Source organism: Aythya fuligula, chromosome 6, assembly GCF_009819795.1.
Source record: "Aythya fuligula isolate bAytFul2 chromosome 6, bAytFul2.pri, whole genome shotgun sequence".
Classification (NCBI taxonomy): Eukaryota; Metazoa; Chordata; class Aves; order Anseriformes; family Anatidae; genus Aythya; species Aythya fuligula.
In genome coordinates, this window is record NC_045564.1 from 32,253,768 (window position 1) to 32,268,890 (window position 15,123).

The following is a 15,123-nucleotide window of genomic DNA, read 5'->3' on the forward strand; positions in this document are numbered from 1 at the left end:
CCCTGCGTGCTGCTGCGCCTGAAGCGCTGCCCCCTGCTCCCGTTACGAGACGCCTCCGTGACGCCAAGATCGGGCTGATAGGAGCCGGGGAATAAAGCGCCGGGGCAGCCGTGGCTCCAGCTGCCTCTCCGGTTTGGCTGCCAGGCAGGTGGCCCTTTGTGGGCTCGCCGGCGCCTGTGCCAGCCCCGTGACTCGCGGTGGCTGGGAGCCACCAGGGGAGTGGGGACCTCGGAACTGGGAGCGCTGGGGCGAAGCCATAAGCCTGGATTGCGAAGGGCCAGCTCCCTTTTAAATGTTGAAGCCCTGTTTTGTTTCTGCCTGTGGGGCAGAGGGGCTCTTCCCAGCCCTTCGAGGGTGAGCTGTACATGCCCAGGGGTGCCGTGCGCTCCAGGTGAAGCCCAACCTGGCCCTGTACCGAGCAGCAGGTTGAGGTTAACACAGCATGCTGGGGCTGAAAGGAGGTGAAGGTACCAAGGTCAACCAGCCGTGCTGCTCTGCAGGCAGGATTTGCTGAGAACTCATGCAGGGTTTTAGATACAGCCTCTTTTGATTTCTTTCCTTCTTTCCTCCTGCAGACATCAGCCCCGAGACTCGTGCCAACGTCAAGTTTGTGCAGGACACTTCCAAGTACTGGTACAAGCCGGAGATCTCCAGGGAGCAAGGTGCATAAATGGCACGGGATGAAGGACTCGGGAGCTGGGGTGTGCCTGGGGCTGAGAGAGCTGCAGCTCTGTGGGGTTTAGCGAGGGTTTTCCTTAGGGGCTGGGCTAGGAGTGAAGCACTGTGGATGGAGCCTGGCTCAGCTGCTGGCTCGTGTAATGTGGGCTCCCCAAACCTCCCCGCTGGGCAGGAGCAGTGGGGCTGTGCCCTTTGGGGCGCAAATCTTGCACTGAGAAGGGTGAGATGTGCCCCTTCCTAGCCACAGACCCACTCGGGTCCCCGACCCAGCTGGTAACGTCGTGGTGCCCAGCGTGGGCACCCCGTCCCGACCCACGTCACTGGTTTGGGAGGGCACGCTGCCTCCGGCTGTGCCAGGTCTCAGGTTTGCCCTTCTCTCCCACAGCCATCGCGCTGCTGAAGGACAGGGAGCCGGGGGCTTTCATCATCCGCGACAGCCACTCTTTCCGGGGAGCCTACGGCCTCGCCATGAAAGTAGCCTCCCCGCCTCCCACGGTCATGCAGCAGAACAAGAAAGGTATTGTGCGCCCTCCTGCTTCCCACGCCGGGATGCTTGCTATTGTTCAAGCCCTGGACGAGCGGGCAGGCGGCTCTGCTGAGCCAGACGTGCCCTTGAGTATGCGCTGATGTGGCAGCATCCCTCCCTGCCAGCCCCTGCCAGCCCCTGGGGGGCATCTGCAGCTGGGCTTTGGCACGGGGAAACTGGCACAGCCTCCCCGGCCCCCCAGCACCGTGGCTTGGGGTGGACCCAGTGCAAAGGGTCTGATTCCAGTGGAGAGCCCTCCCTCGAGCTGGGGGTGAGCAGGAGGACTGGTTTCCCTGGAGGATTGCTTTGGGATGGCCTAGGGAGGAGGAGGAGGGTGGCTGTGGTGTGACGATGTCCCATCCCTTCCCAGGAGACATCACCAACGAGCTGGTGAGACATTTCCTCATCGAGACCAGCCCACGGGGTGTGAAACTAAAAGGATGCCCCAACGAGCCTAATTTCGGTGAGTGCCCAGGTGTGGTTCCCACCCAGCCCTTTGGAAGCCTTGCCTTTGCTGGGCTGTCTGAGCAGAGCAATCAGGTGTCTGGGAGAGCCCCTGCCCCAGCTTCCTGGGGGCAGAGTGAGAAGAGGAGAAGAAATGATGCTGGGCAGGGTGAAGACGAGCCCCAGTGGGCACAGGGGCTTCAGGAAGAGCCCCATGTGGTCCTGTCCACCCAGAGCATCAGCCTGACAGGGCAGGCTCCGTGCTGACTGTCTCCCTCTCTCCCCAGGCTGCCTCTCGGCTCTGGTCTACCAGCACTCCATCATGCCCTTGGCCCTGCCCTGCAAGCTGGTCATTCCTGACCGAGGTAAGAGCCACGGCCAGCAGCATGAGGTGGCATTGGACTGCCACCTTCGGGTGTGCTGGGGGCTTCCCTGCCAGCCAGGAGCCACGCTTGGGGCTGGGTTTGCCCTGCGGGGCCAGCCCTTGGGGACACATCCCTCTCCTCTCCATGCTACGGGCTGTGCCTCCCGCTGGTTCCTGTGCTCAGCTGGTTGAGAGCCAGGCTGGGTTTTACTCTTTATCCTCGGTGCCCCTTCAGCACTGGCACACGATGCTCAGCAGCTGGAAAGGGGACAGTGCGTGTGCCCCCACCGTCCGCTGGGTTTCCAAGCAGGGAGCAGCAGTAACGTCCCATCTCTTCTAGATCCCATGGAGGAAAAGAAAGACGCCGCATCCGCCAGCAACTCGGCCACAGACCTTCTCAAACAGGGTGCGGGTGAGTAGAGAGAGGCTGCAGTGAGGCGAATGCGGCCCGGGGAGGTGGCTGACCCCACGTCTGCTTCTCCTTTTCCAGCCTGCAACGTCCTTTTCATCAACTCGGTGGAGATGGAGTCGCTCACGGGCCCCCAGGCCATCTCCAAGGCTGTGGCTGAGACGCTGGTGGCCGACCCCACGCCCACCGCCACGATCGTCCACTTCAAAGTCTCCGCGCAAGGCATCACCTTGACTGACAACCAGAGGAAGTAAGAGCCCCCCACAACACCTCCCCATGTCCCCAAAGCCTGGGCACACGTCAGGTGTGTGTGTCCTGCTGGAAGGATGTCCCCAGGGTGGCGTGGGCCTGGGCGTGGAGCAGTCCTGGGGTGCCCAGGGGACCCTGGGGCAGCTGCGGTGGGCAGAGGTGGGGGGCTCGCTGGCCGTAACACCCCTGCCTTGTGTTTCAGGTTGTTCTTCCGACGGCACTACCCTCTCAACACCGTCACCTTCTGCGACCTGGACCCCCAGGAACGAAAGTAGGTGCCCTAACGTGTGGGGAGCGCGTGTCCCCTGCCCCTTTCCCTCCCCCAGGCTGCTTGGAGCAGGGGCTTTGCTTGCTCTGCCTCCCCTTACTCCTGAGGAGGGCAGCAATGGAGGGTCCTGGTGGATACCCTGGGCAAACGCCAGCATCTCTGGTGACTTCTTGGTGTCCCCAAACACCTTCATGCACCAGGTAGCCGTAGGTCCCTGTCTCTGCGGTGTGCAGGAGGCACCGTCCCTCACACCTCCTCTTCTCCTTGCAGGTGGACTAAAACTGACGGCAGTGGCCCAGCCAAGTAAGTGCTTGCTGTGCTCGGTTCCTCCCGGCCGCTGTTGGGGTGGGTCCCACCGCTGTGTGAGCATCACCCCCAGGAGAACCGTGCCTGGTGGCCCCATGGTCACCCGAGGGGTGGGCTCGCCTCCTTGCTGCAGGAACATCTCACCCAAGCACGAGAGCGCAGCCCCAGGAGCTGTGCCCAGTTCCAGGGGTTAATTCCCCCTAATTTTAGCCATTGTGTTAGCGAAGGGGTTTTTATTAGGATGTCCAGCTGCCGGGATATTTCCCCTCTCCAATTAGAAACGCCGCAGCCTGGGCCTGTCTCACATTCTGTTCCCCTGTATTTATAACTGGAGTTTTGCATGTTCTAATTAAAAAAAAAAAAATAACATAATAAGAAGGGCATTTTCTTTACTGGGGGGTGAGACTGACGGAAATAACCACATGGCCTCATCCAGGGTTGTGGGCGGCAGCGCGTGGGTCTGCTCGCCCCGTGTCCCCGCGTGGCCTTCCCAGCTCAGTTGCGCGCCCCAAGGTCCCTCCCTGGGGGGACGGTGATGGGGAGGGTGGCGAGGGTGGTGGTGTCCTTTGGGTGAGGAACGCTGGCAAACCTCTCGCCTTCTCCCCACCCAGGCTCTTCGGCTTCGTGGCCAGGAAGCAAGGGAGCACCACGGACAACGTCTGCCACCTCTTCGCGGAGCTGGACCCGGAGCAGCCGGCTGCAGCCATCGTCAACTTTGTCTCCAGGGTCATGCTTGGCTCCGGCCAGAAAAGATGAGCCGGCGCTCGCGGGTGATTCTTGAATTTTGGAGAAGGACTTGGAGCTGATCCGAGAAGGAGCGTGAGGAAGTGCATTGTGGAAGAGGGAAGTGAATCGGGGGGGGGGGGGGAAAGGGTTGGAATTTTGGAGGAAAACAGCAAACAACAGCAACCAAAAAAAAAAAAGAAGAAAAAAAAAAAAGAACAAAACCCCTAAAAACTCAACACAAGCCAAACACACACGTAGAGGAATCAAAGCCATGCACCTACGTACCAGAGCCACGAAGTCACGCCAAACAGGGAAGGTGACCAAGGCGAAGGCGGCGGTGAGAGGTGTTCCAGCTTTCGGCATCGCAGGTCCTGAGGCTGCACCGAGCGGTGATGCTCGCTCTGGACCGAAGGCGGGATCATGACTGATATCTTCTATCTGGAAAGAAAAAAAAAAAAAAAAAAGAAGAAACAAACCGGCAAAAGCCACGGAAGAAGCTTCATCGGCGCATGCCTGCTGTGTGTTTGATGCAACCCGTAGGAGTAACGCCCTGCCGCAATGTGGGACAGGTCTGCAGGACGCCGGAGGAGATGCCCTTGGAAACATTCCCTTGCCGTGCTGCAGCGGAGGGTCTTGCCAGCCACTGTGCCGAGCCCGAAACCTGCTGGCTGCCTCGCTGGGGCATCTGAGGGCTTGATCCCAAACCCTCTTACGCCCTGGGAGCTCGGCTTTGGGCTGACCTCAGCAGCTGGCCCAGAGCCTGCTCCGATTCCAGCACCGCTCACAGGTGAGGCAGCACGAATCCACCTGGAGAGGGGCACCGCAGCCTCTCCACGCCTCCTGGGGTGCTGGTACCCAGGCAGCCCAAACCCGTGGGTGCTCCTGCTGCTCCACGCCTGGGGGCAGGAGGATGCTCCCCAGGGACATCCCGGGCTGGTGGAGAAAGTCGCCTCCTCTCCCGCCTTCCCCTTTTCCCTCCCATCACCAGTCCTCTTTGGCAGTCTTATCCTGCGGCCTGTCACACATTCTCATAACAACAACAACAAAAAAAAAAAAAAAAGGAAAGAAAAATACTGTAGTAATAATAATAATTATAATAATAATAGCGGATGCTTGCACAGTTTCCTGTGCAGAGCAGCGGACCCGTGGCTGGCCCTATCTCTCTTCGGAGACGTGCAAGCAGTTTTTAAATTGCATGGACGTTCAAGTTGCACGAAAGGCGAATGACTACAAGTAACTCAGGCGCTTTTTCTCATTTTTATTTTGGAGGCCACGTTAAAAAAAAAAGAAAAAAGAAGGAAGAAAACATATTAAAAAAAAAAAAAAAAAAAAAGGAAAGGAAAGGAATGGAATGGACCAGCAGTTGCTGGGCTACTTTGGCTCGGTGGGGAGGCCCCAGGTCCTCTGAGAGCCACCCTCCGCCTTCCCCCACGGCCGAAGGCTCGTGCCCCCCGATGCACAGCGGGTTTTGCAGCAGCTGAGGCTCTGCCCTTTGCCTGGGGGTGTGATGAGAGCCAGCCCTCGCTGGGAGCCGAGCTGCTGGCCAAGGGTCCCTGTGCCCTTGAGGCAGGGTGTCACGGTTTTGGGGAGCAGAGGTCCCAGCCCCAGGCTGCGAGCATCCCCTCCGAGCGGGGGGCTGCGGGGCAGCAGCTGATTCTCCAGCTCTGCACGGGGCAGGAGCACGGTGAGCGCAAAAGCCGAGAGCATTTTATTTTTGTAGTATTTTTTTGGAGAAGTTTCAGTGCAAAGTGGCCCAGATAGCCTGTTGGGGGCAAAATTTAGAAACTTAGTAGTGCAGTCCCCCCGGCGAGCTCGCCTCCCTCGGACCACCCTTGCCTTGATAGCTATAATATATATAGGAGCTATACCGACGAAATACTGTAAGCTAACAGAATTTTAAGGAGGAACAAAGGTTAAATTTACACTCCAAAAAATATTTATTTTTGCCATATTGCTTTCCGCGCATCGTTATCTCCCCCATTAGATCCGCCTTCCCCCCCAGCCCTGGAGAAAAAAACAACCACCCAACACGTTGAAAGCAAACCAGGTGCGAAGAAAAACGCCGGGGTCGGGCGTGGGGGGGTCCCCACTTGGTGGTGGTGGTCGGGGGGGGCGTGCGGGTGACATGCGTGTGACCGGGGGCGCGTGCGTGTGCGTGTGTGTGTGCGTGACAGAGCGAGCGGCGTGGGCGCGCGGAGGGGGCCGGCGTGGCCGGAGGCTGGTGTATGGCGAGCGTTGGATGCGTAGCGGGGATTTTGGGTGCGAGACTGCGGTGGGATAAGGGGGGGAAGGCGGCCAGGGGGGGGTTTTCTCCCCCCTCCCGGCTCCCCCCTCTGCCCGCACGGATGCGGAGACCTTTTCATATATATATATATTATTTTTGGTGTTTCAAAAGCGATTCCCTCCTTCTGCGAAATTCAAGCGAGACGAGAGACGATCTCACCCGTAATCTCCTCACCCTGCCGTTAACCAATTAGAGAAAACACTGTGTCTATAGATATATAAATATATATTTTTTGAAAGTCTCTATTTTTCAGACTTCGTTTTCTCACTGCTAAGAAAGAGAAGAGATGCTAATGCTGTAACTTTATTTTAATCTGCTGCCTCGGAAACCGGTGCTTGAAACTCCCATTCATCCTCCCCTCCCTCCCCGTCCAAGGAAGCAGATTAAAGCACCCCAGAGATGTCGAGCACAGCAGATACCTGCCGGCAGCATCACGCCTGCTTCCAGCTGGGACCTCACGGCTCCCGCACTAACCCACTCGCTGAAGCCAGAGATTTACACCGCATCCCAACCTCGGACCCTAACAAAATCGCCCGACGGTTATCTCGTTTTTTTTTTTTAACACAGAGCTTCCGATGATGTAGCCGGGTGTTTGTCAGCTACCTTTAAAGGCACTTTTCTTCTTTTAGCTCCTTTTTTTTTAAAAAAAAAGTTATGTTTTTAGGTGCAGCTCCCCTTTCTGTCCCCAGTTCACGTTGCCTGGGGCCAGCGGGGACCCAGCACCGCGGTGATATTTTTCCTTATGAAAGGGACGGAAAAGGTTCTTTGGTTTTTCTTTGGCTTTTCGATGCAGTCCTGGTATTTGAGAGCCGAGCTTGTGCGAGTTAAGCCCAGCATATGTTTCGTTGTAATCACACTGCCGTGTTCAGCAGCCGGATGTTATCTCTCTCACACACACACACACCAACACATCCCTCCTTCCTGCACAAAGAACTGCATATATTCTTGCCAAAGATATCCTTAAAAACGCACTTTTCCCCATATATATATATATATATATATATAATTTTTTTTTTCTGTTTGTGTAAATTTGTTGTACGTGCCCTTTTTGTGTCGGTTCGTTCTTCGGAGAGGAACCCCCCCTCCTCCTCCCTTTGCTGTCCCTTTTGCTGCCCATTCACAAAGGCTCCCCGTGGGATTCAGCTTCTTGCCTGTCCCCAAATGGGGACCCCCAAGCAGAGCTGGCACTGGGGACCTGCAGCAGGGCTCCCATTCAACTCGCTGCCTCCAATCCCTATTTTGGGGGATCAGCCCCAGGGGTTGTCCCAGCCCCCAGGTCCCACCTGGATTTGGCTGCAGCCGCCAGGCATCAATTTTTTTTTCTTTTTCCAGCCCGTTCAGCAGCCCGAGCTGAAGCGCAAAGTGTGACGGCGCTGAGCAGATCCCCACCCAGCAGGTCGGGCAGGTAACAAACCAGTTGCCCCAAAAACCCAGACGGCAGCATCAGCAAAAGTCATACCTTCCCGTTGGAGCAGGCAGGGAGATCAGACAGCAAAGGAGCCCGCAGGGGCTTGTTTGATTTCGTTCGTTTGTTTTGCAAATTGCGAGGTTGGTTTGGGGTTACTATTTTTTTTTTCTTTTCCTTAAAAAGGAAAAAAAAAAAAAAGAAAAGAAAAAAGGAAGCAACCCAATGTTTCTGTTGGCGGATCCCGTGTTTTGTATGTTATTTTTTTTTTTTTCCCCCTGTTGTTGTCTTCGTTACTTTGGGAACGTTACAGATTTATTTGCTAATCAGTGTTAATGAACAGTTTAAAACTTTCAGACTTGCCCATTTCTGTGTATTTATATAGATGGAAAAATACGTTATATTTTGTATCTCTGTGCCCATGATGTCGTCGCGCGTGTAAAGGTGACTTCGGTCGCACCGTGTCTGCGTGTGAATGTGACTCCGCTTTCGTCTTCCCCTTTGTACAGACGTCTGATTCTCTGCAGTTCATTGTATGGCTTTATAAAGTGGTAAAAACGAAAATCAGTTATATAAAATATACTGTTGCTTGGAATGCCAGCTCGGTGTCTGCATCGCTGGGGATATATCCTGAAATTTCAGGGAGTGCAGGAAGAAACGCTCTGTTCTTTTTGCACAGGGGGAAACAAACAAACAAAAAAACCCACCACCAACAACAAAAAGCCCGACAGCTCTGCCCCTCCACCCCATTCCTCGATGGCAGGCTCGGGGCTGGCAGTGGGTGTGGGAAGATGGGGCTGTGCTGCTCCACATCAGCCTTAGCCGCAGCCGCTGCTCTCCAGATGCTGCTTCACCGGGGAGCCCGAGGGCTGCCTACAGGGCTCCAGCTCTGCTTTATGGCCTTCGTTAGCCATGAGGGACATCTCCATCTTTCTGGGAGCCCCTGCCAGCACTGGGTGCTCTTCACATCCCGCTGCTTCGTCCCAGGTTGTCCCAGGCACCGAGGGGGTGATGGATGATGCGCCCCTGCGAGCCGCTCTCTGGTCCCTGCCGACCCCACGGGGGTCTTTCACCTTTGCCAGGGCCATGGTTTGGGCTGAGCTCTGCACCCCTCAGACCCTACGTGCTGCTCCTTTTGGAGCCATCCTGCCTGCTAAAACAAAGCGACTCCCCCCCGAAGCTGCAGCCCCGGCTTTTCCCGCGCTGCTGCCGGAGCAATTCCCAGCATCTGGCGGAGCCCTCAGCCCCCAGCTCCCTGGCTCCGCTCCTTCCCCTCCTCGCTGAGTTGGTGGCCAAGACCCGGCCCCCGGGATGGATTGAGTTTAATTATACAAGAAATATCAGCCAGAGCAGCGGCAGTTTCTCTGGCGCCAGCGCTGCTGCGGCTCAGAGGCTCGGAGCTTCTCCTGGGAGCCGGGAGCACTAAAAATACCTCCTGCCTCTCTCCAAAATAGCTGCGGGGCGAGGAGCGGATGGAGGGGGCTGCTCGGAGGGGACCCCGTGCTGGGGGGCTTGCGCAAAGGCGGGAGGGGTAAAAAAAAAAAAAAAAAAAGCAAAGGGGAGGAAAGGGGATGTTTTCTGGACCCCCCAAATCCAGCCGTGGGGCTGTGGGTGGGCACCAGGCGATGTGCACCGGAGCCAGGCTGCTCGGGGGGACCTCGGGAGGCACCGAGGGGTGCCGAAGTGGCACGGGCAGGCTGCTTGCTGCGAGCCAGAAAACGCCGTGCCTGCCCTCCTCCCCTCCCTACCCACCCCCTTTTCTTCTGCAGTTAATTCCCCATTTCCTTTCCAAAATTCCTCGGGAGCTTCTGGTTTGTGTTTTTCCTCAACATGTTCTTATCTGCCACCCGCGCTCCCTCACCGGGCTGTGCAGCGCAGGCGCTTCGGGGGCTCCCTCTCTGCAGCTCGCCGCTGTCCCCAGGCCAGGCCAGTGGTGCCACCAGCAGGGACAGGTCCCACCAGCTCCACGCCAGGAGCCCCCATCGCCTCTCCCTGTTCCTATCCAGTCCCTTCCTTCACGTACCTAAAGCAGAAAGTTTTTATTATTATTTTTTTTTTCTCTTTTCAGTCCCTGCTCTGGAGGCTCAGGGCCACCCAGGGAGTGGTTCTGGAGGGGCTGTGGGAGAGCTGAGGGCTCTCAGCCCCCCCTGTCACCCACCCACCTCCAGAAGAGAGCTTGATGCTGGACAGCTGAGCTGTTGGGAAGCCATGAGTGGGCTCAGGGCACCAAGCCTTCACAGGGGGCACATATTTCCAGCTGGCTTGCTTGGAGACATGGTCAGGCACCGGGCAGCCAGTGGTGGGGATGGGGCAGTCTCCTCTTCTTTCACTTTCACCCTCTCCCAGGCTTGCCAAGGGTGCTGGGGCCCCTCAGGAGTGACCCCGAGGGGACAGAAGGTGTGACAGTCCAGCTTTCCATCAGCATCGTGTATGGGCAAAAGCCAGGGCCAGCCAGCATCCCTGGGGTGGGACGAATGGAAAGGATCCAATGCAGGCAAAAGCCAACCTCAAGTTCGGGCTGGGGCAAACACGCTCACGTCCTCACCCTGCTTGGCAAAGAGTGGCCCCTGTCTGTCCCCGTTCTTGTTGCAACCCCTGAAGCCAAGCATCCCCTGCCAGCCTGAGCCTGCATTTGCCACCCAACACACACAGCACGGTAAAGAAAGGGATTTGTCCACAGGGATGATGCCAAATCCTTGCCTTGCAAGCACCCACATCCCATTTCCCAGCCTGGCCCAGGCTCTGCGGTGTCACGGGCAGGATGAACTGGGATGCGACCCGAAGACCTTTTGGGGTGCTTTGGGGAGCTTTGGGGTGCTGAGTTCACTGGAAGGTGCTAGAAAGCCTGCCCTGGCACCAACACATGTGTGCGTGCACACATGTGAGTGATGGTGACACCACAGCCCACGGGCAGAGGGGCACTGCGTCCTTGCCCAAGTGCACGGGGCTCCTCTGGACACACAGACTGGGTCTGAGCAGCACAGCACCCCAAAAATGCCCCGTGGCCTTCCCTGGGAGGTGACCAGGATGGCTTCCGGAGACACCGTGGCTGAGTGCCACCACCCATCCCAGCAGGGCCTGGGGAGGTCCATCACGGGGCTGTGGGTGGGAAAAGCCACCCCAGAAATAGCTATGGGGCACGGTCATCATCTCGGGGGGGTGTTGCTGCTTGGTGGGAGGTCTGTGGGGCAGCACTTTCCCATTCTCCATGTCCACGGTGGACGGAGAAAGGCAACAAAGGGATTTGGGGTTAAATAGTGAACAAAAAGGGCCGGTGTGCCATGATGGGGTTACTTAGAGAGCGGAGTGGAAACCCTGGAGGTCTTGGAGGGGAAAGAGGGGCTGAGCTAGAGCAGGGTGGCCTGGAGGAGGTCTGGGCTGTGCCTTGGAGAAGGGCAGGACGGGTCTGTCCTTCTGCCTTGTGAGGTTCTGGCTCCATCTACAGGGATGTGCCTCCAAGTGATGGAGGCCTGGGACTGACGCATGCCCAAAGAGGGCCGAGCAGGAGGTGAGGCCTCCTCGCCTGCAGCCAGCTTCTCCCGTAGCTCACCTCCTGCAGCCCACCTCCAGATTTTGCTCCTCTTCCTCGGCGGTGCTGGGGCAAGCTCAGGTGCAGGTGGGGTTGGGTGTTGGTGGGGTCAAGGGGCTTGGAGCTTGCCCCGTGTCCCAGCCCCAGGGGCACCTTGAGGGTGCTGGCCCCGGGCTTGCATGGTCTTCAGAGCCTCTGCCAGACCCTGCCTGCCTCTCACCTGAGCAAAATGTCCCTGTGAGACCCTTTGCACCCCTCCAGCAGCACCGTGCAGCCTTGGATCCCGCAGGACCACGGCTCCCAGCAGACGATTTTGGCCATTGGGGATGAGGGGGACAGACACAAGGTCCTGGGTGCACGTTCAGGGCTGGAGCCCAGAGGAGTCCCCAGGGGGCTGACCTATCCAGCAGGCAAAGTGAAATCAGGGGGGTGTCTTAGCAAGGCAGCCTCATTCACACGCTCAGGAGAGAAAAAGGGCTGAAGGGAAGGGGGGATGTGCCTGTCCTGGGGACAGTGGGACAGCTGTGTGGCCGTGCCATGTGCTTTGTGGCAGCTTTCTGGTGGTGGTGCTGGGGGTCCTGCTCCCGGTTTTCCTCCCTGAGTCAGGGAGTCTGTAATTATAGGAGGAGCTGGTAATGGTGACAGTTCCCAAAAAGGGACATTGTGAGGCACTCACAGGTACACTCACAGGCATCTCTACTCACTGCAGGGCAGAAACACCCCTCTGATCTTTTTTCTCCCATCTCTGCTAACACCACCCTCCAGTGCTACCCACTCTTGACTTCCCCCTTCATTCCCCAATTTTTTTATTTTTTTTTTTAAAGAGAGCGAGAAAGAAAGAAAAGGAGAAGGGGAGGAATGCAATATTTGCAAGCTCATTATTTCAAGCCTCCAACAACTGGATGAAACGAGTCACCAGTGAGCAGCTTCTCGTGACTGTGCACAGAGCCCTTGCCAGAAGAGCCAGGCTCTAATGAGATCCGCATGCGGCAGGGAGCCGGCGTTTGAGTCGGAGCAAGAATTCGGCAGCGCCCTCGGCTCCTCTGCAGCAGAGCTCTGCCGGGACACACTGCAGCTGCTTGACAGAGATAGGGGGGAGAGGAAAAGAGTGATTTCTGGCTGGAACTGGGTGTCCAGACTCCTTGCTGCCTGTGGGGTGGCTTGTGTGAGAGCGGTCTGTCTTATTTGGAGATGCTTGGCAACCATGTTTGGTTTTAAAGAGATCTTTATTATTTTTATTTTTTATTTATTTATATATATTTTTTTCAGGGCTGCCAGGTATCTCTGCTGAGCATCTCCTTCCCGCTGGGAGAGCACAGGGCAACTTCGTCCACCAGCCTCGGGGCAATCTGGAAAGGCTCATGTGGGCTCCCTTTCCGGGCTGGGATTTTGCAAGTGCACTAAGATCAGATGGGCAAAACCAAGGAAAAAAAATCCTGGGTGGGGTGGGAGAAAATGGTTGTGGTGACTCAGGATTTAGTCTTTGCAGTCCCTTCCCTTTGAGACAACCTGAGTTGAGCCCACGGTTTGGCCAACGCTGTCCTCAAAATACCTTTACGTGCGTGTCCCCAGTCCTTGTTCCTGGCACCTCAGCCAAGACTCGCTCCTCGGCTGTGGAGATGGAGCTCAGGGCCTTCACTGAGAGGAGCGGGGAGAGGCTGGTGGTGGAGGCAGCAATCTCCCTGGGAACACCGGAAAGCTTTGCAGGAGATGCCAGGGATGCCTGGGACATGTGGAGCAGCCAAACTGACATTTTGGCACGGTGTTGGCTCAGTAAGACGTGAGGAGAAGCAGGAACCCGTGCCAAGGTCCTATTTTAAAGCAGACCCCCCTTGAACCCTTTGATATGGATAGTGCTGGGGATAGGGTTTCACACATCTTTATAGCTCACACTTCCATGTGAGAGAAACCTCAGCCTTGCTCAGGCAGCAGGCTGCTCTCCACCTCAGCCTGATGGGTTGCAGCAAAGTCTGTCCCTCGTTCCCAAGGGCTCCTGGCTCCAGCCCTAGCCCGGCGAGAGGGTGATCACTCTCCAGCAAGAAAAAGAGCTCATCTGTGAGATTTAACAGGGCCCTGGTACCCATTCCTGGATTTTTTTTCCTCTTCACACTGCTGGGAAGCAGGGGGACTTCCCCTCTGCAGCCACTTCAGAAACTGCTGCCCAAGCAGAAGAAGAGTGACCACGCGCAGCGCAGGACGAGAATGAAGGGCACCAATGACCAGGCCACTTGGCCTACAACCCCCCTCCAGCGTCAGCACCCTGCCACCCAGTCTCTGCTCTCTCCTGCATCATTTTCACCAAAAGTCATCTCAGGGCCACCAGACCTTGGGGAGCACCAGGTGGAGATGCTGAGGGGTTGGTCCCAAGGCAACGCTGGTGACCCAAGCCCTTGGGGCTGTTTCCCCCAGTTCCTCTCCCACCCATTTTATCCCTTTGCTGCTGTCTCTGGAGGTCCAGTGCCAGCTTCTCCTGCTTCTCCCCATACATCTCCAGCCATGTGGGACCTTGCATTCTTCAGGGGAGAAAACCCTGCACTTGTAAGGTGCTGTGCTGTGGATCCAGCCTCCTGGGTGCTGTTGGTAGCACTGTGGGCTCACACCACTAGAGGTCGGCCGGTCCCTACCGATGGGACTGATGAGAGCAGGAGGAGGGAGCAGCAGGCCAAAGATGACTTGGCTGATGGAGCCTCGTGTGTGTGTGTGTGTGTGTGTGTGTGTGTGACAGATACTTCCTCTCCTATTGACATTTCTCCCGGCCCCAGGCCAGCTTTCCAGGCTTGCTGCTGCTCCTCATATAGAGCGGTGTATTTGACACGCTAGAAGAAAGGCAGGTTTTGAAGGGCAGGGGAGCGCTGGGATAACTGGAGTGCCAGCTTTTCCTGGAAAAAAAAAAAAACAAAAAAAGAAAAAAAATAAAAGGGTTCAAGCAGTCAGCCAGTGCACACAGAGCCCTGGCAGCCCAGCTGTTGGAAAGGTGAAGGGTCTCCCCTCAGCCTCATGGAGAGGGGTCTTGGCACTGGTTGCGCTATTCCCATTGCTCGGTGACCCGTTGGGACTGGAGGCTTCTTGTCGTGCCCCCAGGAGCTTGCACTGAGTGTGACACCCCTGATCTCCAGCAGGTGCAGGTCCCACCCGCTGTCAGTGCAATTAGGACTAGGAATTCACAGCAGGGGAATGGCCAGGGGGCTTACTGCAGATCCAGCCCCCGTTTTGCTCATTTCTCTCCATCTACAGAGTAAGGGAAGAGGCTGGCGTGGCACACCCTGCAGCTGGGCTGAATGCTCTGTGCTGCTGGTGAGGGCACAGGAGGTGTCAGATCACCATTAGACCGTGGGCACTGTCTGGAGACCCCCTCCAACCCAGCAGAACTGTGAGCAGAAGGTGACAGTTTTACTGGGAACATTGCATTAACGGGAGGTAAAACTCAGGGCCCCTCTCCCCTTTCTGGAACATGACACCCAAAATGTCTGCACAGGGGGTTTTGTGTGCTGCCTGCCCACAGTTAGGCTCAGCTTCGAGGAGTCTGCTTTTACATTTATTTCTTCACAGGTTGCTTGTTTGCTCGCACATCTGAGGTTGCATCTACCACAGCCATTGGTTTCTCGGCTGCCTTGCAGCGTTCATAAACCACAGTTAAACAAGGAGCCCATGGGATGATTTTCCACCAGCTTCTCAGGTCTCAGGGAGTTCTCGGAAGGGTGATGTGGTAGCTCCCTAATTTTTACCTGTCTAGGTTTCAGGTGGAGTGGATTGCTTGGAGGATGTGCCTCAGTCCCTTGGGTAGCAGCCAGCCCTGATTCCAGCCAGACGCCCTTCAAATGGCTTTCAGATGTCCCCCCTTGAGGAGGACAGCTCGGTACCTAACACCCAGTTTGGTGCACGGCTCAGACAGGCTGCTCCCTGTCCAGTGCTTCCAAGAACTCAGCGATCCAGCG

The 15,123-nt window shown here is 56.7% G+C and overlaps 1 protein-coding gene across 4 annotated transcripts in view; it reads left to right on the top strand.

Annotated features, from left to right (window-relative positions):
- Positions 1-4,131, top strand: part of TNS1 (tensin 1) — a 37,469-nt gene extending 33,338 nt beyond the window's left edge. For 3 of the 4 annotated variants that reach the window (XM_032189603.1, XM_032189605.1, XM_032189607.1), the window contains 9 exons: positions 576-662; positions 1,064-1,195; positions 1,575-1,667; positions 1,936-2,013; positions 2,353-2,424; positions 2,503-2,671; positions 2,873-2,941; positions 3,209-3,241; positions 3,856-4,131. In XM_032189603.1, the coding sequence (XP_032045494.1) occupies positions 576-662; positions 1,064-1,195; positions 1,575-1,667; positions 1,936-2,013; positions 2,353-2,424; positions 2,503-2,671; positions 2,873-2,941; positions 3,209-3,241; positions 3,856-4,000 (878 nt within the window). In that variant the 3' untranslated portion in view covers positions 4,001-4,131. The remainder of the gene's footprint in view (positions 1-575; positions 663-1,063; positions 1,196-1,574; positions 1,668-1,935; positions 2,014-2,352; positions 2,425-2,502; positions 2,672-2,872; positions 2,942-3,208; positions 3,242-3,855) is intronic. The other variant, XM_032189604.1, reaches the window with a different exon arrangement.
- Positions 4,132-15,123: the final 10,992 nt, after the last annotated feature.